At 41.6% G+C, this 23,004-nt stretch overlaps 2 protein-coding genes and 1 non-coding gene across 6 annotated transcripts in view; all 3 read right to left on the bottom strand.

The window, feature by feature from the left end:
* Nucleotides 1–720: 720 nt before the first annotated feature.
* Nucleotides 721–2,651, bottom strand: tomm20a (translocase of outer mitochondrial membrane 20). Its single transcript, XM_042011254.1, has 5 exons — nucleotides 2,448–2,651; nucleotides 2,060–2,106; nucleotides 1,889–1,970; nucleotides 1,516–1,658; nucleotides 721–1,221 (listed from the first exon to the last, which is right to left on the bottom strand). Exons 1-5 carry the CDS (start codon nucleotides 2,569–2,571, stop codon nucleotides 1,177–1,179), a joined length of 441 nt encoding a protein of 146 aa, XP_041867188.1. The 5' UTR covers nucleotides 2,572–2,651; the 3' UTR covers nucleotides 721–1,176.
* Nucleotides 1,322–1,457, bottom strand: LOC121656181. The gene has a single exon (XR_006013374.1). It is a non-coding gene; the product is annotated as a small nucleolar RNA SNORA14 (small nucleolar RNA).
* An 839-nt stretch (nucleotides 2,652–3,490) lies between the features above and the next one.
* arid4b (AT-rich interaction domain 4B) overlaps nucleotides 3,491–23,004 on the bottom strand; it is a 46,236-nt gene continuing 26,722 nt past the window's right edge. Inside the window, exons 4-24 of one of the 4 annotated variants that reach the window (XM_042009766.1) lie at nucleotides 22,072–22,137; nucleotides 21,700–21,790; nucleotides 21,206–21,285; nucleotides 20,927–21,018; nucleotides 18,982–19,123; nucleotides 17,789–17,868; nucleotides 14,194–14,270; nucleotides 13,321–13,469; nucleotides 13,163–13,235; nucleotides 12,978–13,072; nucleotides 12,780–12,877; nucleotides 12,354–12,552; nucleotides 12,045–12,256; nucleotides 9,538–9,720; nucleotides 8,419–8,503; nucleotides 8,114–8,321; nucleotides 6,755–7,981; nucleotides 6,516–6,626; nucleotides 6,142–6,366; nucleotides 5,828–5,974; nucleotides 3,491–5,676 (exon numbers count right to left, since the gene is read on the bottom strand). In XM_042009766.1, the coding sequence (XP_041865700.1) occupies nucleotides 5,525–5,676; nucleotides 5,828–5,974; nucleotides 6,142–6,366; nucleotides 6,516–6,626; nucleotides 6,755–7,981; nucleotides 8,114–8,321; nucleotides 8,419–8,503; nucleotides 9,538–9,720; nucleotides 12,045–12,256; nucleotides 12,354–12,552; nucleotides 12,780–12,877; nucleotides 12,978–13,072; nucleotides 13,163–13,235; nucleotides 13,321–13,469; nucleotides 14,194–14,270; nucleotides 17,789–17,868; nucleotides 18,982–19,123; nucleotides 20,927–21,018; nucleotides 21,206–21,285; nucleotides 21,700–21,790; nucleotides 22,072–22,137 (3,792 nt within the window). In that variant the 3' untranslated portion in view covers nucleotides 3,491–5,524. The remainder of the gene's footprint in view (nucleotides 5,677–5,827; nucleotides 5,975–6,141; nucleotides 6,367–6,515; nucleotides 6,627–6,754; nucleotides 7,982–8,113; nucleotides 8,322–8,418; nucleotides 8,504–9,537; nucleotides 9,721–12,044; nucleotides 12,257–12,353; nucleotides 12,553–12,779; nucleotides 12,878–12,977; nucleotides 13,073–13,162; nucleotides 13,236–13,320; nucleotides 13,470–14,193; nucleotides 14,271–17,788; nucleotides 17,869–18,981; nucleotides 19,124–20,926; nucleotides 21,019–21,205; nucleotides 21,286–21,699; nucleotides 21,791–22,071; nucleotides 22,138–23,004) is intronic. The other 3 variants (XM_042009768.1, XM_042009767.1, XM_042009769.1) reach the window with 3 other exon arrangements.

Raw genomic sequence — 23,004 nt, 5'->3', positions numbered from 1 at the left:
TCTCCAGTTCCACCAAATGGCAAATTACTGTAGCAGGAGCTCAAGTGCATGCTTTCATGGAAAATGGAACAGTGTTCACCATTTAGTATTCACTAGACATTTCTGGGTCACTGTTCATTTTTCATTCCTTATGTTGAAAAACTACCCCCCCTTTTTTCCTCACAACCTCAAGGCCCAGGGCTGCTCTGGCCAGAGCTCTTGGAATAACAGCTGCAGACGGGGATAAAAATAATTACAGCTCTATTAGTCTTCCAACAGACAGTTCCAACCAGACCTACTCCCTTCCCCTACGAGCTGCTCCACTTTTGCTCTCCTGTGCACACAATGAAGCCATTCATGATGTAGACATTGTGGGTCAGTGGAGTCGCACGAGCTCAAGTTTCACAGTGCTGGATGGAAACAGAAATACTGTACTAACAGCAATTCAGCCATGCTTTGGCAGCATCTGGGTTTTAGTCAAACATGCCTAAATATATTAGACTGGCTTACATTACTTTCCTCTGTGCTCACTTGATTTCCTGAGCATACGTCTTGTTGCGCTGTGGTATTTTTAAGGACTGGAGCTGCTTAATTCATGTACATTATGTACTAGTCAGCAAATATTCCCGTAGCTTTTTGAGCAGAGGGTGCCCATACTTTACACTTTACAACCATAGATGCACATTTTTCTTGTGCATTGCTGCTGCCATCTACTGGCAAATGGATACTCAGAAACTCAACTTGTGTTTTTATGTTTTATTATAGGATTTTACACAGAAAAGTGAAACTAGAATATAAAAATAACATTTTACTGATGAGATTAGATTCTGACTTAATAACAATATTCCAACATTCTTTTTAGTCTTGTTTTAGTGAAAACACCATAATTTGCACACAAATAAACTACATTAAGTTAATACAATAGGTCTCTGCAATATCTTTCCACCTAAAGGAGCACAATTACTTGAGAAAAACAAACAATTAACAGACAGCTAGAAAAGATGATATGTGGGGGGAGTGAGGTTACAAAGAAAAACTCAGAAGTTCTCCATCTCTGGAGTGGCAAAACCTCTCATGACTGGGCTCACAACTCATACACAAGTGCAGTCATTTGTACCAAACAGTAAAGCATCAAAGACTGAAATCCCTTTGAGGAGTAATAAATCAGATTAATGTCTTATACTCATACACACACACTCATTCAACATCATCTTCTGTTAAAGACTGTGAGCTGATGATTCGCTGAAAAGAAAAGAGAAAAATACTTTCAGGAGGTATAAAGAAGACCTTTTCATTTACAGAATTACACTGCCCAATATTTACCAATTATTTATCAAGTTATTAGTGTCTTAGAGGTGAAATAACCAAGAGCTACTGTCACAAAGCTCTCAGCTTTGGATGATTCTAAGATTCATATAGCATCCTTCCTTGTCCCAGAAACCACAAGCAGCAACTGGGGGGTTTTCAAAAGGATGCCCTGACGGCTACCAAAACATAACACTGTCATTTTTAAAGAGAGATGGAGAAAATCCTCACCTGGCTGATTGTGGGTAGTTTGGTGAGCAGCATTTGGAAGACTGGAGGAGGCAGTGTTTGCTGGAGTACCTGAAGTAGCTGCTGAGGTTGACCACATACTGCAATTGCATTGGTCAGGTGGTCTACACCTTTCTCAAATTCACCTGGGTTAGGATAATAAAAAGGAGAAGAATAAGTTAAGCATCTGACATATAACTCTTTGCATAAGTGTTATTTTTGTGTAGAAGTAATGCTAATAATAGATTAAGGATATTAACAGATGTGTCAGTCTTTCAGGTGTCTACATTTATTACCTGGCACACTTGAAAGCATCACGCACACATTCCAACATGTGTCTGGTGTGAATAAAGCATGAAGCAGGCACGTGTCTAACCTTGTGACAGCAGCTCCTCTCCAAGCTGGATTTCCTCCAGAAAGAATTTCTGAACAGCTTCGGGATCCTTCAAGTCAGGCAGCTTTGGTGTAAACAAAGTGTCAGAAATGCCCATATACCATTGAGTTAAGCACAAAACTGAGGTTACATATGAGTTAACAAGTGTCCTACCTTTGACCCTCCAGACTTTTCACTGGAAACTTTTAGCTTTCTTCTACCTGTAATAAATAATAATAATAATAAACAGCTTAAGACAGTACCATGTTTAGTTTTATGTTGTACAAGACAATAAACACGTGGTTACAAGTTAGATAAGCTTTGAGACGGAACATGCTCATTACACAAGTTATCTGACCTGCAACGAAACCAAGAAACATTTAACTGTTTATTAGTTCTCTCTTTGGTGTGAGTAGCTGGAAGAAAGTGAAAATATTCGGAATGGAGCAGCATCTAAAATAATGACAAAAAAGCTACAGCGCCCTTACAGACTGACTTGCCACATGGAGGCTAACGATGCTAAGATGAGCTAACTTCCTCTACACCATCTACTAACACTTACGTTCACGTAACTTTTCTTTGAAGCGAGGGTCATTCCGTCGCTTTCTGTCAAAATAAATACAGTATGCGACGAAAAAGGCTCCACACACCCCAGCTATTATCGCGCTCGTTCTACCGCTCATCATATCTGAAACCTGTCATGGACAAGTACGGTTCGTAGCACGCTAGCAGCTAGCAGCTAGCACGCCGCTAAGGAAGTAAGAGCAGGAAGTACGTAACTGAAAACGTAGTACGTAATGTCGACGTAGGGGAACTAACTGAGAAAGGCCTTTTTATTTTATTATTAATATATATATATATGTTTACCATTACACAGTATAATAGTAATTATGGTTTACTACTGGAGACAGTTCAAGCAGTATACCATAAGTACAATTGTACTGATAAATCATTTTGACATATACATGTTAATAAACTGAGATTTGATTTTCCACATACTAAGTCTTCATTTATTAAATACTTTTCTCATCATGACTGCTGCTCTGTAATTATATCCTTTACTTCAAACTGGATTACCACCAAAGCAAACCAAATCAATGACTTAAAAAGAAAGGCGAGGAAAAAAAAAATCTGGCAAATATTATGATTATCTGGTGCATTATTCCTAAATTCATTCACATGCATTTAATTTACTCCACAGCGTAGGACTGTGGTTCCTCAGGGCCCCAACTTTATCATACCATGTTTAATATAAAAACCAAGCAAAAGCATGAGCAAATAGCAATAATTACACTTTTATGATGGATGTTTTAACATTGTAAAGAAGATTGTGATAATTTTTCACTAGGTTTAGTGATAAAGTTAACAGTACTTTCCAAGAGAAGTTTGTCATGTTGTTAAAATGCACAAGGTATCTGGACAAAATTTTCATTTAATGTTCACACTTCTCTTAAGTACTTTAGTAAACAATAATAAATAACTAAATTTGCTGAGCTATTAATAAAAGGTGCAACTTTTCCTTTAAAACTAAGTAAAAGTGTAGTTAAAACCTAAAAAGGGTATGCTGTATTTTCCACCCCTGATGTCAAGAGACTCACCAAGTACTTCACAAACTATGGCATTTATTTCAGAGGCTTCTGCTTTGCTTACATTTTTACAATAAATTACACAATGACCATCATCAGATGAGCCTAATAAATACTATTGATAATTTTTCCAATAAGCTCCATTACTTTCTCTGAATCTATAATGCAGTCTGTTTTCCATATACAGGTTCATAGAGCTTCAGCTTTGGGCCATGTACAGGTTAGAAAACAGTTCAGCCACATCCAAAAACCAACATTCTTCTCTAACAATCAAAACCTACAGAAAAACAGAAGAGTACGAACTAAAGCAAAGATGAAATACAAAGAAAAGAACAAACAGAAAAACAGAATGACAAGACAGAACAGAACAAAAATTAGCTCAAATGGAGGAAAAGGAGAAAGGAAGATTTAAGAGAACATACATGCTGTAACCCTCAGTATTTACACTCAAACTACAGTTAAAACCATAAAACTGTCTGTACAGAAAAGTACATGTTATTAACAGTGCAAGATATTAAATAGCTTGACTCAAAACACTTCTCAATATACAAATGTATAACAAAAGCATACAATTACATACAAGTGCAGAACAAAATGCAACTTTAGGTTATTATACAGCAAGGGATCTATACAAAGGAAACACCAGAGATTCTTCAGAAATGTTTACACATACGTCACTTTATGATATAAATGCACATTTACAATATCTCTACCTTTATTCTGGTCATAATACAGAAAACAGAACCAAACTGGTTTGGTAGGGATGAGCATGAGAAGAAGCTGGCATGTCATACCAAAAAAGATAAAAAGAAAAAATGTATATGTTGCTTTATTTAATGCAGCAAACATACACCTAATAAAAAATAATACAAAAAGAAAAACTTCATGTTTGAAACACTGCAAATGTAGGTTTCTGCTTTTTTACTTTAAGTGTGTGGCAACACTTAATTTGATTCAGTTGCACCTCACATCTTGAGTGAGGATGACTGGTTTGAGGGGTTTAAATGGGCGATGACAAAACATAATGGAATAAAGCAGATTGGTTTTTAAAAGGCTTATGAACTGAAGTAATGTGACCATTTACTACTAACATCATTGCACGTATTATACTGCCAAACTCAACAGTAATACCCCAAGCCGGATGAGTATTCAGTAGTAGATTATGGGTGATCCAGTAATAGGAGCTCTGCTTTTCCAATGCATATTCCTAAAACATCCATCATTATCTGTCAGGCCTGTCCTGCTCACTCATACAGCATTCTTCAGTCTTTTATAAAGGGACACATTATTCCAGCTGACCCTCTGATTTGAGAAGAGGATCAGGAGAAAAAAAAAGTGCTGTCCTTTCTCAAAGTGCCTCATGGAGAAGAACAAAAAGGCACTACAGAATCATTTGATGTTCATCCACTGAGGCAGTCAAGAGAACCCAAGATGGTCTGAAACCCAATCCATCACCACCTACATGCAAACACATACAGGATCATGTGCCTGTACGTGAAAAGAGCAAAGTCAACCCCTTCAGGTTTAACCACGTGTAGGTGGGCAGAGAAACGTGTCAAAATGAATTTTGTATATGCCCTTAATACCAAAGTGGCAGTGTTCCTCTGAACATCCCACAATAACACGGCAACCACAAGCTGGGCAGGGTGCAGAAGGGGGGAGGGGTGTCCACTGGAAATGATCCCCTACCAATACAACTTTATCAAATGGAAACAATTATTGCTTGCAAAAAACAACTCTTGGAAATGTTCAACTGAGGATAGCGCAAAAGACGAATCTGATTTATTTTTTTTTATTATTTGATAAATTTCACCCCCCTCCCTACATAATCTTCATAAAAGTGCACTTAAGTGCCATTAGCTTGCCAAGGAAACAGTTGTCAGTAGAAAATAGTGCTTGTTTCTTGTTTTTGTCTCTGGTCTGGTTTTTGTGCCCCACTAGTTACAGTATGTAGGTTGACTCTTCCATCCGTCCTGTTGAGAGGGAATGGGTGCGGCGCCCCGGGGGTGCTGGTTAAGTGCTTAGTGCGGTGGCTCTTTGCTGTTTTGTCCTGTCACCTGCACTCCACTGATACCCCAGAGTTCTGAGATGAGGAGGAGGATGATGATACTGGAGGGTCGGCAAGCGTCAGCATGACTGCCGCTGTCAGCGAGCTAGAGGACGGGGAGGAAGAAGAAGAGGAGGAGGAGGAAGCAGCTACTGTGCCTGCAGAACAAAAACAAATAAAAAAATAGTTTAGCATTTAGTTAAGTCACCCTGATGTTACAGTAACATCTTGTAATATTTAGCAAGTTAAAATGAGCTAACAACTGAAAACTATAAATGATTCTCATTCACCAGCGAAGAGCAGACTTACTTTCTCTTTCCTTCTTCTTCATGCGTTTTCTTCGTCTGTCAATAGAAGCCACCTCAGACTTCAGGGAGAGGTAGTGGTTCCTGATGTCTTGCAGTTTCTCCTGAAGAAACGAAATCCTCTCTAGACTGCCCATCTTTTCCAGATCAGCTAAGTGGAACAAAGTTAAAACATTTCAGGATTTAGTGGGACAGACAAACAGAACCATGCTGCTGACATTAGCATACTCGACTTAAGTTAACGGAAATCAGGAATTACTGCTAACTTAAGGGAACAGTTCAGCCCATTAAAACAGAAGAAACTAAAAAGTCACTTACACATCTGGAAACTCCACTTGTACACACGTGGCGATCTTCCATGGTTGTCTCTGCTCTGGGTGTGATCTCCATCAGCCTGCTTGTGGTACTTATGGCTGGAGGGGGGAGATCGTCCGTGACACTTAGGTGAAGTGGCAGCCTTCAGGTCTGATGTGTGGTTCTTGGAGGCAGTTGATTTGGCAGTGCCCTCAATGACAGACTGGTCTTCACTGTCACTGCTGTTGGCTGATGGGAAGACGACACGAAGAGATAAAAAAAAAAAACAACAACAAATTAAAGCGTCACTTCCTCTCCCACTATGACATCTGCAAATTGTGTGGCTCATACAAGCTCTGCTGGTGTTTGAATGAGAAGTGTTTGTCAGCTGTTTTTACCTGTTTTCCTATTCTTTTTGGGAGGCACACCAAGGCTCTTGCGGTTTGGCTTGTGTTTCTTTGAGGCGCCACCCGTCTGTGACTCTTTCTGCCGCTTTTGACTCACAGACACTAAAAACAAATTAGAAACAGGCAGACTGTGAAATGAGCAGTCAGCTTGTGTTTCTTCAATATTACAGCCTAAAGGAAATCATTAACTTTATCAGGGTTATTTTAAGTAGATTTTTCAGCATTCATACCTTTGGACTTCTGCTCACTCTCCTGTTGGCTGCTGCTGCTCAGCTCTAAGCTGCAGCTGCTGCTACTGTTGCAGGAGAGGCTGACGTCGTACACCTTTGAGGGGGAACCTTCCCCTTCGTCCTGTGGGAGCTCTTGCAGCTCCCCACCCAGACTCTCCACCTCCACCGTGCTGCTGTCTGTCTCGCTACGTCCTCCTGCCACTTCCTCCTGTGCTGGGGGAAGAGTGTCAGAAACCGGTTCTGAGGGCAAGGCAGGGGGCACGGATGGTAGCGGGGAGCAAGGCTGTGCTTGACCAGCGTCTTCTACTGTGCTACCTCCTCCCGAGGGAGACTCAGGCGTTGTTGGTGGTGTGTTGAGCACAGAGTTGCTGCCGCTGCTTGGGAACTCCTGAAGCTTGTCATTTTCCATTTGTTCCTCAGAGACCTCATCCTCAGGTCCAGCATCCTGTTCCACACTGGGCTCCTCTAGACATGGGGGTACTGGTGGGGGAGGAGAATTGGCGGCTTCTGTGTCCGAGTCAGAGAACAACTCTTTTAGAGTCTTCTTTGGCCATTGGGCCTGGATGCTGGACCATACATCTTTTTGTCCTTTAGGGCGAACAGCAACCCTTTCCTCTGCATTCCCAGAAACTTTGGCCCTCTTTTCAGGAATCTCCCAGAAGCCTGCTTGTCTGCCAGTTTTGGTCTTTTCCTTCATCCCATTGTACTTCTTGGAAGGTGAACCTTTGGTTTTTGGCCGGCTTCGCACACTCTCCTCTGCCTGGGACTCTACCAGTGCTGGATTCTCATCATCTGAGCTGCTGCTAGAGAAGGCCTCCCTCGCCTCTCCAGGGCCAGCTGCTCTCTCCTCCAGCTTCCTAGGAGACCCTCCGGGTAACCAATCAGCACTCCTGGTGTTCCTGGTCTTAGCTCTGGATTGACCTTTTGCGATCCTCTCTGCCACACTGTCAGATTTCCTCTTCCTGGTGCTCACCTCTCCGTCCAACTCCGGGTGGCCTCTACGCTTCCCAGTGTCAGCATTCTCTGTGCTGATGCCATCCTGAGTCTTTCCAGAGACTGAGGACAGTTTGCATCCCTCAGAGGGTGCACCGCTCTCCCAACGCTCTGATATTTGCGGCGGCTCTGGTGGGCCCTTTCTGAGGCTGCCACGGCTACCGGGCTGATTCTCTTCATGATGCTCTCCCTCCCCGTCCTCATGCTCACTTTCGTCTGTGGACATCTCAGAGGCTGCAGAAAGCGAGACAAACCTTCAATTAGTTCCATCAAGACATGTAAAGATGTAATACACCACTGGAGACTGAAACAATTCTAATGTGCTTTAATAATCTATAAAGACTACAGGTTCACAAGTGTTGCTACCTTGCAGGCCATTGAGGATAGAAGTAATTTCTATAGACTTGACAGGAGACTGCTGAGTCCCTTTGTCCTCACCCTCGTCCATCTTGGAAAAGACATCCTGACTCAGTCCACATTTGGAGCGTGGGACTCTGTTGGTGTTGGGCGAAGGGCCGAGGACTTCTCTTTCATCAAGCCGCTCCAACGTCTCTCGCTCCCTCTCAGCTTTGTTCTGTCAGAATTGAACACAGTCAACGAGCCATGTCATATCAAACCAGGTTAAAAAAAAAAAAAAAAAAAAAAAAAGGGACCATTCTTCAAGGCCGTACCTTTATTTTTTTGCGGTGCTTTATTTTTGGTACGTTCTTATTGGCGGGGCGCACAATCTTGTCTGCTTTGATCCATTCATCATATCTAAAACAAAACAAAAAAAACAAACAAAAAAAAAAAAATTAAGTTCAAAGACAAGACAACTTTAGCATTCAGGTCTTTGAAATGAGCCAAGAAATATTGTCCCACACCACACAGACACCACTACAGTCTGACCCCAACATGTTGCTGTTACACTATAAGCCTCAACAGCAAAAAGGAGAAATCCGATGGCATTTATGTGTAAAAAGACAAACCTAAACGATGAAGAAAGAAACAATGTACACACCAATCACCACACAAATCATATTCGACAAAATTCCAACAGTACCAAAGGGAGCTACTTGGGTCGAATGAGTGGAAATGAAACGTTTCACAACATCACACACAACAGACACAATGCAGAGAACATCCCACTGTCTTTAATAGAGTACTAGAGGACCACACAACAACATTGAGACAATGAAATGCTGATTGCACTAGTTAACCACTGTGTCATGGTACCCTAATACTCCTCTTAAAGCTGCATTAACCCTGACCCACTGGGGAGGGGGGAGAGGGTTGAGAGGTAGAGGTGAGTGTAGCAGCACTTTGGGTTGGCCTTTCACAGATCACAAGGGTTGCTGACATTCAAGGATCCCACTGTGGGGGTTTAAGAAGTTGTTTAGCCAAAAACCACTGGTTGATCACTCCTAGAACTCTGATTGGTTGAAAGTCAGTCTGTCTGTAGGTTTTCTGGAGAGACAGACAGCTGGGGGACAGACAGACAGGGGATTAAGTCAAAACTGAGTTGGGATGCTGTGGAGCGATCCATATCAACCCAACGTTCAGTTCTGTTTCTGCCACTAGATGGCCCAGTTTTCTCCATAATCAGAGTACTGACCATGGAACTGGTTGTGATGAAGCAGAATTGAGAGGGAGGGATGTATCTGTTACTGCTGCAGGGGGACACCCAAGTAGCGGTTATCCCACCAGCTGATTTGTAAGTTAAGAGAAAATTTGCTTGATTTTCTTTTTTTTTATTAAATTTTTAGAGTGAATATAGGCATTAGGTGATTTATCCCCAGGTCCTGTCTTACCTGACGTTCCAGCCACAGTAGTGCACCAGGTAGAGCACCTCTCCCCCCTCCACGTCTGCCTCTTTCACAGTGGCCTCGTACGTCTTCAGATTGCGGCCTCGCCCATACCTCACCTGCACCTTCATCCCCGGGGGGTAACACTCAAACTCCTCCCCTTCCTCCCCCTCCTGACTGCTGTCATCCCTGCAAGAAAAACAGTTCAGCACTTCCTGGCCCTAGACTGCACACCACAAAGCCCCACCCCGCACCCATCCACCCAACTCGCTGCCTGCTGCAAAGAAGCCCCCTTTTTCTGTTTAATATGCTCCACCCCTGCCTGCCCTGTCCCATTACAACACTAGACCTTAATCTATAAAGAAACATTAGCTTCCCATTTTTGTCCTGTCTTAACTCTTGTCCTCTGTACCCTACAGCAAACAGCAAGATAAACAACTGCATCATTAATAGTAAGCCAGTCAAAAAACAGTACATGAAGTGTTTCAGCAAATAAAACAGAATTCTTTCATGGCAAAACTCAATGATCATGAAGAATAGCACTACAATTAGTCTATCTAACCCTACATCCACACATGAAACACTTGGTATTCTCGTTCGCACACATACACACACTGGAGGAAATGAAGCAGCCACAAGAAGGAGCTAGTGGGAAAACAGTCAGATGTTAAAGCCGGAGGATATTCTGGCGGTGCGGTAAGTGTTTTTATGCGCAGGGACCACAGGGTCAGGTTAACACAGCAATGCACAACTTTGCAGGCAGCACAGCAACTTAAAGCAGGTCTACAGCACTGAGAGGGAGCATGAGATCCAATCTGGTCTACTGCCACAAAGAACAGCTACAGCTCAACTCTTCCTTAGTTTTTAACAAGACATGGTGATGAAGATGGGAAGCGGAGAGACTCTCTGGAGGCTAAAACTGGAAGATGGAGACGTGCTAGAACTGGTGCACCTTTAGCTTTTATAACCAAACTGCACACAACTTCTTAGGTGTCTGAAACCTCTGGTGATACAGCAACAAGTGGAGAAGGAAAATAATCAGCAACTATTTTAATAAAGACAATTTTTTTCAAATAGAGAAGGTCAAATATTGTAGTTAAGTTCCAGGTTTGTAAATGTAGAAATCTGCTGTTATTTTAAATTAAACTTCAGTCTCTGTGTATTATTATGGATAAAAACTCCACAAAGAAAGGCTTGTGCCTCTTGATTAGGCTTCATAAAAAAGTAGAGCAGTGCTTCACTGGTATACTGTTACATGCTATCATTAAATGATACATCATTTTCCCATTTAATCTGATGGTAAACTATATTTCACTAGCAATGCACAATATCTGCTACTGAAATGAAAGTGGCGACCTAAGGTCCCATCCAGATTACAGGCTGTAAACATCAAAGAGGTGCGATATTATCAGGAAAGCTCAGCTCAAATCAGCCTGTGGGTTGTCTGCAGAGAATCTAGAGGGAACCACATAATATGGGATCCTGGAAAAGCCAAAAGAACCAGGAGCCTTCTGACTGTCACAAAAGTCCATAGAGATGGTAATCAGCATGATCTTGTGCCATGTGCCTGAGGCATCAGGTGCTAAACTTCAGAGAGAGGGGCACTAAGTGCAGCAGCTTGTGTCTGGAACATTCTGAATGTGCAATTTCTTCTACAAATACTTCTAGGAGTATTTTATTATTTCGTCCTTAGCAGCCAAAAACTGATTTAGCATCAAAGACAGATCTAAACTGGTCAGAGTCCGGATGTAGGACAGTAAGAAAAGGAGGGAATGAACCAAACCATACAACTGCTCAGAATCATCATCTACCTTCACTACAGGGTCTTTCTACTGCAGGATACTGCATCTGAAGCACCATTTCACAGCTGAAGGGTTAATGCTTCAATGACAACATTCACACACATGGAACATTAAATAAAGCTTGAACATCAAAAGCCCCCCCCAAAAAAAGAGAGAGAGAGAAAGAGAGAAGACAGCGATCAGGAGAGGAGCGAAAAATGAGGAGCAGAGCCATGTTGTGCGCACCGAATCAGGGAAGGCTCACCACGGCCAAACAGTCCCAAACAGAGAGACAGAGAGACACAGAGAGCACGCGGCGTGACGGGCCAGGTGAAAGGTAGCAGTCAGGCTTCGGTGCTCTAAGATGTCTCTGCCAGCTGAAGCCGACAAAGCCACAAGAAATAATAATAGCACAGAGGGCAGTGGGTAAGAGCTTAGTTAGAGGAGAGAGAGGAGAGCTCTCCTCTCTCTGGTTAGCAGGTATAGGTGGATTGTGGGTATTAGTGTCATTAAGGTCACAAGGATCACTACTCCTCATCTGCTTATAGTCTTGTAGCTCACAGAGGAAAGTGAGTACCCTTAGATAGTTTTGCCTGGAGAACTTTTACAACTGCTTTACACTAAATGACTACAAACCTATGTTAGCTGTGGAGGACCCTGCCGGTGTCCTGTGTGGGCCATGAGGATATTTTTTCATCACTAAAGGAGGGACAATCCCCTCAGACCACCTACCCAGAGTTGTCCTTGCTCTCCTGCTCGTCATCGTGCTCCTCCTGTTTCCCGCTGTCGGCTAAGAGGCGAGACGTTGATGAGCCTTCCTCTGCGTCACCCTTCAGAGGTCCGTCGTCTTCATCATCGTCGTCGTCATCGTTTCCGCTTTCCTTTCCTTCTGTTTTTAATGGCTCAGAGTCCGTTTTATTTCGGGTCAAATCGGGTTTCTCCTCCTGTGGGGGGTAGGGGGGTGCTTTTAATAAATTTCTGACATGATAAATATGGTAAATATTAATCTTACACATTTAAACAGTATGTAGAAAAATGCACCTTGGAGTCTATCGACTGTGCACTGCAAGGTTGCCCATCCACCTGGGCTTTCTGCTCTTCTGAGCTGGACGATGTGGGAGCTGATCCTCCTGCCTCTTCCTCAGACTTCACCTCTCCCTTGGGACACTGCTTTAAAGGCAGATCCATCCGGAATGCGATGGCAGTGGAGGTGCAGTATTCTTCAAATCCGTACAAATACCTGCAAGATTAGACATTCCTTGTTGTCATACCCAACAAGATTCTGTTTTACTGCTCTGTTAAAGTGGAACAAACTCAATGAAACATGCATTGCAAAAAACAAAGTAATCCTTCTGACTGCTCAGAAAAGAAAATCTGATTACACACCGCATGCATGTTTAACGGACGAAAACTACAGCACATTTAGCTGTATTTTAAAAGTTTTGGAGCAACAGGATCTGTACTTACTTGCGGTATGCACATTTGACATTGTAGCCAGCAGCTGAGTTGAGAACAGGGATGCCCAGATCCTGATAAACTTGCTTCCAAATGGAGCCGCTTTCAATCTGCTCGAAAATGAACACAGATGACCACAAGTTCAGTCAGTCAACGTGAAACAAGAGTGACCAAACTACTCGCAGAGCAAATGGTTAAAGGGGTGCTCACATTGTCGAAGCCTCCCAGTTTGTGTACCAGCCTGTAGAGTTTGAACAGGTTCAGGTTCCTGTAGCCAAGAACAGGCCGCTTATTGATGGGAGTACCTGATGTGGAGAAACATGGTGCAGAGATTTGTGTGAAAACAGAAGTGCCACCTAAAATAACTTCTTTGATTAAACCTTATGTGCACTCACCTCTGTCTTCCATGAACTTGTAGAGTTGTTGCAGAAAGTTCTCCCTCTCCTCTGGGAACGGCTCCACCTCCTCCTGCAGACAGGAAACAAGACATTAACTCTGGATCATTTTTACTTGGAGGTTATGATGATGAGAGAATGAATGACTCTCCGTCTACCTCCTCCTCTTCACCGCTTGCATCCTCTTCCTGCTCTTCTTCCTCATCCTCATCCTCCTCTTCGCTGCTAGAACTTTCCTCTTTCACTTCGGTCTTCCAGATGCTGGGCACAACAAGATTCTGCAGGAAGTCCAAGGCTGAATCCAGTGCTGTCACACATGCAGACAAAATACATAATTATTAAAGTGCATCCAGCAGGCCATGCTTACCTTTCACTGCTGCTGGAAGCTTGTAAACTGGTCTTAAGCAAAAAATGTGATAAAATGACCATAATCATAAACCATTAGTTTAAAATTTCAACAACAATAACAGGTCCATATAAAATCTGGGACAGTGTTAAGAGACTTAAAGGAGCAGCAAAAAAAAAAGGAAAAAAAAAAAATCCATCAGTAGTCGGAGTGGTGCAGAGTAGCAGGAGCATTCAGCTACAGTGTCACATGTGGGTTTAAGTAGCATCTAACCATTTTGGCAGATGCTAGTTTTACACTTTTGTATTACAGAAAATATCAGTTGTGAGTCAACCACCTGTGAATACCACGGCTGAGATAATGCAAAGCTGTTTTCCAACTGTAATTACGAGAGAGTAAGAGCTCTGCAGCAGAAAAACGGGGGCACTACATAAAAAGCCTGGTGAAGACTTCAAATAAAAATAGACTCGACAGCGACAGGAGCTCTTTATCGCCGCCTTTTCCCAGAACAAAAAAACAAAACTTCTCTTTTTCTTTAGACTGGCTCACTGCAACCCATTCTGTGAACATTTTTTTCTGCCAAGTGTGTCAACACACAGACAAGCCCACATTATATCTGGAACTGGGTGTGCCCTATGCACCAGTTCTATGAGGTTCCTCTCCTCAACCATTACAGCGAACTCACCTGGTTTGAGCCCTGCGTCGGCCTTTGGAAGACAATTGCTGTCAATCTCACGGACGTCTTTCCGGAGCACCATGTAGCTGCAAAACACAGATTAAGATGTGGATTTAAAAGCATCATGCAGGCAGTGGTGAGTGTTACTAAACCAATGTTGAGCAGTAGGAAACGAATATAATGAAGCCAAAACCTTAGCAGATTTCTATTATAATAATGACAAAGAGGGAAGCTGCTGCCCTAAAGTCATTTTTGAATAAGACTGTCAGGAGGAAAACAAATCACAATTTCTAAACCTTAGCAGTAATGACTACATTCAGACTCCATCCTTACAGCATCTTGAAGAGAATCTGGTTGGTGATTTTGCAGAAAGATGGATCAGTGGAGCTTGTAAGCTAAAGGCTGAGAGTACGGTCATCAGGCTTGGCTGGTGTGATAGAGAGACTATTTACTGTTGTATCTTTAAGCAGCTGAGCTGATCCAGTAGCTAGATTTTTCATGAAAAGAAGTGTAAACATATTAAGTGTAGCATATCCAGCTAAAAGAAATTTTACTAGTTTTATTTGCTGATGTTTCTTTAGTGACAATTAAAAATATTCTGTTGGGTAATTGGTAAGTCATTACACTCTGTGTTCAAAACTTAGTGATTGGATGTGCTAAACTAAGTGCTCCCAAAGGACCTTGATTCAGCAAAAGTTTGGACATCCTGCATTACTAAAATTAAAATCTTTTTCTTTTTAAATCCACAGCAGTTTTTGATGGCAGAATCAATTGCTGTTGTACATATTTCTAGAAATGATGTTCTGTCTTTTTTTTTTAAGCTGCTTTTTGTGCAGTTTCTTACTTGCTCTTTTAAAATCCCCCAAAGGTTTTCTACAGGATCTAATTTAGGAGACACATTTGATCTGGCAACCAATTTAAGTTTTTCCATCTTTAAAAACTCAAGGGTGTACCAATTTTTGCACCGGCACATTTCATGACAAAGTATTGAGCATCTAACAAGACATTTAACCCTGAACCACAAATGTCAAGCTCATGGTGCAGCTAGATGAAAAATCAATGGCTCATAAGTCAGTAAGATTCATCCACTGGGGGACCATCAATGTCTGTATAAAATGTCATGGCTCTATTTATGCTTTTAAATGAGACACAGAGAGATGAAGAGAGAGGGGGAGATTGAGATATTTCAGTCTGGACCAAAAACTGCTAGCCTATGCAGAACAAGTAACTTGTTTATCTTTTATTAATCATGTGCTGCATCACTTAAAAATATTACCTTGCTAATAATTAGCAAGCATTGCCATTTCTAAACTAAATCGTCCTTTCAAAGTCTGGCAAGTCTCAGTAAGGTTTCAGATTTTAATAACACATTTTCACTGCTTTTCACTATAAAAACATATATTAAAAAAACCCACAGTTTTGCTGAATCATTGACAATGTTTTGAGTGTGTGTGTCAACCCCAGCACAGACAAGTTCGCAGGCCAAACAAATAGAAAAGTAATAGAAAGGGCTTGTGTTTCAACCGTTGCTATGGTAACCACGTCAGACTAAAATAAGAAAAACCATTAAAAACCAAAGAGAGAAGAAAATATTTCACTTCTAAAAATGTTTTCTACAGGAACGCAACGTTGAACGGTTATCAATAGCGATACCAAATTCACTGGCACTGTGAGGAAAATTAACTCAAGCAACAATGTGTGTTAAAAAAAGACTGGGAAATACATCAACGGTTAAGATTTTATCTTTGTTTGTCCTGTTACATTGAAGGGGAAATGTATTGGAGGGAAACTAAACTGAACATCTCATTTACACTACTATAGATTTTACATGATTCTTACATTGGCATTACTTGCGCCCACCCCTGGATGCAATTTAAATCAAATTGTTACAGAGTGAAGAGAAAAAGCTTCGCCAAAGTGATTTAATAAAGGAAAAAAAAAGCCAGGATGTGGTTACTTGGTTTGAAAGGAAATGCTCAACATGTATATAACTTCCAGTTGTTCTCTGATTTATCATCCCCTATCTTATCACCCTCATCAGCTCTCCAACGTTCATCTGACTATTAGCCAAAGTACAAGTGAAAACATTTCCTGAGCTGCAAATATATCTTCTACAGTAGATTAAGGGTCACTGGTGACATTTGCAGGATATCTATTTAAGAATGCACCAAGGCTGCTGTGTTATCAGCGGGATTCAAACAAGAAGAAAAATGTCTTTGAAACAGAGAACAAAGTGGTTTAATTTACATTAAGTGCGGGTCTACGCCGCTACGCAAACACATAAGCCACAAGAACAAAGCTCCAGCTTAGTGCAGACTCATGAAACGACCCATTTCTCTTCTTGCTACAGTCAAAACAATCTGGCTGTGTGGATCTAAGCCGGGGGTAGGCTGCAGGGAAGCTACACTGTTTTACCTCACCAGTAACTTAAAGCCTTAAAAACAAAAAACACACACTTATGCAATTGTTCTCAGTCACCCAGGTCACAGTAATCTCTTTGGATTACAGCTTCTTTTGTCAATATGCTGATATGTTTTTTTTTTACGTTGCTACACAGGCATCCCATTACAACACTGAGCCTGACTGATTATTAAGATGTTTTACACTTTTGCTAAATGATCAGCTGATTGATTTGCAGAAGGAAATGTTGGATCATCTGTATCTGCTACCAGATGGTCTACAACTGTTCTTGCTGCAAACTGAGGCCGTGTCCCTACATACAAGGGTATTTTGATAAATACCCACTTTCACCCACACGTCAGCACAGTTTTCAGACACTTTTTTAAGGAAAAAGTCTCCCAAGGTAAAGTCTGGATTATTTATGGTAAAAGAAGTCATCGATGATCGTTGAAGCCCCAACATTATTTAATAACAATTTTTAAATAAAGATTTATTAAGTCCCCCCCCTACATCAGTGGCACGAACATCTTTACTGCCCTTCTCTGTCAATAAGCACATTTTCTTTCCTCTTCCTGCCACAGTTTGGAAACATAATTATTTGTGGGTGCATATCTACAAAAAGCCCTTAAAAATGAACCCCTTTGCACACCAGTTGGCTGGAAGACTTTAAGCTTCATGAAACTTTATCTTGCCAACTGTGCAATGCCATTCATACAACTTAACTCATTAGCTTCGTTTTTGAAATAACAGCAGCAGACAGAACAAAGATTGTGCTGATGATAATCTTGTTACAGGACTTTTTACATGTTTGTTTTTGAATATATGTGCTTATATTGACAAACAAAGGCATCATATGTTAATGCACTTTTTTTTGTTTGTTTTGCATTTAGTGGAAGTGGTCATTTTTTTAGTTAACTATCTGATTAGCCAACATGGCTCTGGGGACGGGACTAGATCACTACCTTTTGTTTTGGGTTATGTGGACATAGCCCAACTTTCATAACTAATAATAACTGATAATTAAGACCTAGACAAGTAAGGCATCAGCGTACTTGTCAGTGTCTTGAAATTTAAATGATTACGCAATAAGTTGAAAATAATCACTCTAATTATCTAAGATGCTCTCCTGATAATAATTAGTGCAAACCAGTTTAATGCAAATGTTGTGCAAATGAAGCTTCCTTGCAGTTTATCAATGACTTACAATTTCCCATCCTTGAATGAGCGGACAAAAATGTTGTCTTTCTTCACCGTCATGTCCTCGTGGCAATCCGGGGAGATGACCTTGTTGCAGGGAGACAAAAGACAGTCAAAAGGTCAGATGAGTTTTTGAGCTGCATGTGTGTGAGATAGAGAGACTTAAGGAGAATAAGTGCAGTGGAGGATCACAAGTATGAGACAATCAGTCTCACTAAAGGGCACGGGTTGATAACAAACCCTGCTGTTTCATAAAACAAAGAAAAACAAGCAGGTGAAAAGTGATGTAGAAGGAGTTGTTTTACTGGACTGAGAGCTACACTCTTGTCTGAGTCTAACCCAGAGGACGGAGCACTGCCATAATGGAGATCTGATTTCCACCAGGGCTGCACTCGCCATATAAAGCACACACACACACATGCTTGCAGGTTGGATGCTTTTACTTAAACACAATGACTCATGTGCTGCAAAGGTAAGCACCCAGCTCACACATGCACATGCAAACTGGTTTCTTCTGTCTTTTATTTAACCAGACCACTGGAAAGGACAATGGTATGGCTGTGCTTCATCTGTTGCACTAGTCATCTAGCAGCATATTACTCCACCCCTCTACCATACGGTAACAGTATAAACAATGACAGACTACTGTGTAATTTCCCTCCCTGGTCTGTCGCAAGGAGGCAGTATGGAGTTCAGTCAGCAGCAAGCCAAGAACAACAACTACTGGAGGCGGGGCCCTGCTGAGTACAGTTAAAAGAACAGCTTTCCCCACCCTCTCCTTTTCTAATACTTCTACTTGTACCATTTAGAAAAACAAGGCCTGTCACCTTTACACTCTGCTTAAAAAGTAACAACAGTGAGAGTTAAGGTAGGTGGGCATGAAAACTGAACTGGAAAAGACTCTTCTCTATTTACTCCTAAATAATAAAAAAGTCTTCCACCAACAGAGGCAAAGTCTTGATGCAAAACATTCCTCCTCATGAAATAATTCGGCTACTTAACTGCACCAACATGCATGTTGCACCATTTCATGGTGGGCGAATTCTAAAGCAATCACATAATCCTGCTGAGTGCTGAGGTTACATAAGCAGGCATTCTGATGAAATGGCACAATGCTGCGACTGTGCTGTTAGACCAGCAGCAGTGGCCTCTGGTTCCTCACTGGAAACGCCAGCTGAAGAAAAGAGACCAAACACTCACCAAAGCAGGATACCACGTAGTCTTCTTTTTGTCGCCGGTGGTGACCCCGTCTACGCAGACCACCTTGCCGAACAAATCTTCATTCTGTCTCTGATCGCTCTCCTCTTCCTCGCTGGAAGACGAAGACAACTCCTCCTCTTGACTGTGGGAGGAAAAGAGAAAAGTTTGCTAAATAGACTGAACCAAAGAAAACATGTTCCTGAGCATGTGGATGCTCAGAAGTGCTTATTTTATATTAAACTGATCATCAAATCAGCAAAATGCAGCAAAAAGTACAAAGGGAAAACTAGATTTAAAAAAAGATCATTCATTAGCTCTGGTTACTTTATCAAGAGGATTGGCTGCTTCTCTTGATAGGATTATTAAAATGATTTATCTGTGCAGCTCATCATCCTACTAAAAATATTCATGAGTAAAGCTGCTCTATACAAAGAGAAAAAAAACATTAAATCCATGCTATAATACAGTATAAATAGGTTAGAAAAATGTAATAACACATGTGTCTCTTAATAAAAAGCAGATGATTACTCGTTTCATTTAGCTGCTCTCCAGCTAGAAAACATCAACAGTGTCTGCCTAACAATCCACAGCACAAACCATATACGGCTTTTTTGTGGTCTTATAATGTGCCACAAAGAAACACACAGCCCTAGTTATGAGCCCACTCATTAGGATTAGTGTACTGATGAGCCGACTCTCGCTCTCTCTCTGCCGGCTGACACTCGCTCTGACGCTCAGGCGGCGGCCGGGTCCTGTGTCGAGCAGACAGCCAGCCGTGTCTCCGAGTGATCATGCAGGCAGCACCCACAGGCAAACAGATCCTCTGTCCTCTTTTTATGCCTCACTAGGCCGCTCTGCACACAACTCTGTGTACAAATACACAAAGCGGTGTCTGGAACGACTTGAGCGCAGTAAATCAGTCAGGCTGCTGCTGCTGCTACTACGATGGCAATGACAACAGCAGCTAAGCTGTGAATCAAAGTCATAAACAAAATGCTGTAACTCCTAAATGAAGCAGAGACCGATATTCATTTAGGAAGCCGTCTTCTCTACATTAAATGACAGACTGCTGTTGCTAACAGTGATTTAAAGCAACGTGGGGTGATATTTTTGTTTCCTTACATCAAGTGGATATTTCTACCATATGCAGCAAAGATAGATAAGTTAGCTTAGCAAAAAGGCTGAAAATGTGTGCTGTTTTAGAGGCTTACACTCTTACAGCCTCCTCTTATTGTCTGGTAAACTCACAGGTAAAGCATAAAACATGATTTGTGTTTTTTCCACTCATCTAAGCCTACAATTCATAAGACAAAACATGATTTGTACATACAAAGACATCAGGTCCAAGGTGGTAATGTGCAGCTGGGACACTAAGTCAATATTGCACCAAGGTTTAGAGCAATATTGACTTTTCTGTAAGTTCAATTAGAGAGAAAAGTCATATAATAAGACTATGTAGCTAAGTGTCCTCTTTATAAATGGAGAGGAGACACAATTATACCCAGAGCCAAATAAACCCTCAGTAGTTCCTATTCCCTGATGAAAACTGAACTGTCTCCCAGGAGCAGACACATCAGAGCACAAAACACCCACTGGAAACATCTGAGTCAAAAGAAGGGGAAAAGGAAAGAGATAACATTGAGCAAGTCCACACCACACTTGCACTGTTTCTGCAGCACACATACAGGGGGCCCCGCATGATTACGGAGCTTGAGGAAATGAGTGGGCTCTTCTCTTCCAGTCCTCAAGCAATCAGAATGAAGGGATTAAGATGAGAGTAAATCTTTTATTTCAAATGCTGTCGGCATAGCTAGAATGGGTGTGACTGTTACCGACAGCAGTAGATCAGGACGCATAATTCCTCCATGACAGCATTACAGACCTCTGATATGACAAGTTTAAAATGAGCTCTGCAAGACATAGAGAGATGATGAAAAGTACTCACATCGGATTTGATCTTCGGCCTCGGTTGCCCTTCTTGCCAATGACAGGTGTGCCAAAGTGCTCAGGATTGGTCAGAGGGAGCCTGTCGAGTGTCTGCAGATGAGAAAAAACATCCAACAAAGAGTTAAGTGGCAATGTAACCCAACAAGAAGAGTGTATTTTGAAGCTTCCCATTTGCATGTGTTAAAAGGACCATTCCTAAACAGTATTTAATATATTTTGGTTTGCTACAAAGCAGAAATGAAGGATTTATAAAACTGCCGGACAGCATAATACTCACCTCGCTTTCTGCAAAGTGACGTGCTCCTTTGAGGCAGAGTGAGGAACGCCTCAGGGTCTTCTCATCACCATCGTCAAACACTAAAAAGATCAGAGGCAGAACCGTTACACCGCTGTATGTAGGCCAGGACTCCACCACACACACACACACACACACACACACACACACACACACACACACACACACACACACACATACAAAAACATACAAAGTCCCATTTCAATTCCAAAATGTCTTCAGTCAAATTATAAGTCTTGAAAGACTTGATTTTAGTTCCCCCAAATTATTCACTACTCAAACATAACTGGTTATATTACAAAGGAGGAATATTTGAGGAAACTTTAACAGTGTATTAAAAGCAACTAAAACACATCAGTTTATTTGTAAAGAAAATCCATTTTCATGCTGCACCCACTTTTCTTTTAGAAGCTCATTGCAGGAAGAGTTGGCTGTTTGAGAGAGGAGGAAGACCAGGAGATTCATTGTTGACTTACCAACAGTATATATACTAGCATCAGTCAGCTTATTAATTGTGGCCTCCTGGTAAACTCCATCCTGATTCTTCACCTCCACAACAACCCCCACCTGCATGACAGACACACTGTTGTTATTTGGCTCCACAGCATGCTAATTACTATTATGCTGATGCTCTTGTGTTTTTTTTTTTACTCTATTTACTATAAAGTAGGAGAGAACGACGATCGGGTGAAAGTGAAAATTTAAATGTGATTTTTAATTTATTTAAAAAAGTGAATTGATTACAAGCAGACCTGAACCAAAGGAAAAACTCAAAACAAATGACAACTATGCGAAAAGGTTAATAAATGATGAGATTGAATCAGTGTCTTCTCTCCATCCTGTCTTACCTTTAGAGGTCCTTTGATGTTTTCATCGTGGACCTCAGCTGTTGACAGATCTGATTTAAAGGTCACCTGGGAAAGCGGGAGGCAATGGCAAAGGAGAATTACTAATGAGAATAATTACCCAATGACCTGACCAGGCCACTTCAATCACCTCATTCACAGAGACATCAGCTTCCTGCTAATGCTGCCGGACTTTCGCACAGCACTCAACAGCTTTGATACGACAAACTGTAAAGAACATGTGGTGCTGCTACACGAGCGACATGAGGGTGAATATTTACTGCTATGACTCATAAGGTTGTGTTTAGTGACTGAACCCTCTAGTAGCAACTGTGCTACATCTGCTGATGCCAACTGTTGTGGATTTCTGATATGTGCTGTTAATATTAGGGCTACACTAACTGACCACTACACCCCCCCCACTTTCTCCATCTCTGCATCCTCCTCTAAGTGAGCCACAGTGGATAATAATCTGATCATGCTGAGCTAATCTTGCTTCTGCATGGCGGTCTGGCATGACAGCGTGACAGAAGAGACCAAAAGACACACACACACACACACACACACACACACACACAAACACAAACTTGGAGCCTTGTACTGTCACACAATTTCCAAAGAGCATGTGTGAAAAGTTTCAAACCAGCCAGAAACACATGAACAATGTAGGGTCGGTGAAGGGCTCAGTCTTTGGGCCCCTTCTGTTCTCCATTTACATGCCATCTCTTTGCCAGCTTATTTACCACCATTATGTAAATGATCATTTTTATGCTGATGACACTCAGCTGCACATGCCGATAAACTCCACAGATCCCAGCAGCCTTGGAGTCTCACAGCTTTTCTTTCTGGCATTAAATGCTGGATGATCCAAAACGTTCTTAAATTTAATCACAAAAAAAAAAAAAAAAAAAAACAGAGCTCATTTTGTTTGATCTG

The sequence above is a fragment of the Melanotaenia boesemani genome, chromosome 16, assembly GCF_017639745.1.
Source record: "Melanotaenia boesemani isolate fMelBoe1 chromosome 16, fMelBoe1.pri, whole genome shotgun sequence".
Taxonomy (NCBI): Eukaryota; Metazoa; Chordata; class Actinopteri; order Atheriniformes; family Melanotaeniidae; genus Melanotaenia; species Melanotaenia boesemani.
This window is presented reverse-complemented; position numbering and strand designations above follow the sequence as displayed.

Excerpts from the sequence above, each read along its gene's own strand:
- tomm20a (XM_042011254.1), bottom strand. The coding sequence starts at position 2,571 with ATGATGAGCGGTAGAACGAGCGCGATAATAGCTGGGGTGTGTGGAGCC. Across the intron at positions 2,107-2,447 it reads CAAAGAAAAGTTACGTGAAC|GTAGAAGAAAGCTAAAAGTT; the intron begins GTAAGTGTTAGT and ends TATTTATTACAG. Across the intron at positions 1,971-2,059 it reads AAAAGTCTGGAGGGTCAAAG|CTGCCTGACTTGAAGGATCC; the intron begins GTAGGACACTTG and ends TTTACACCAAAG.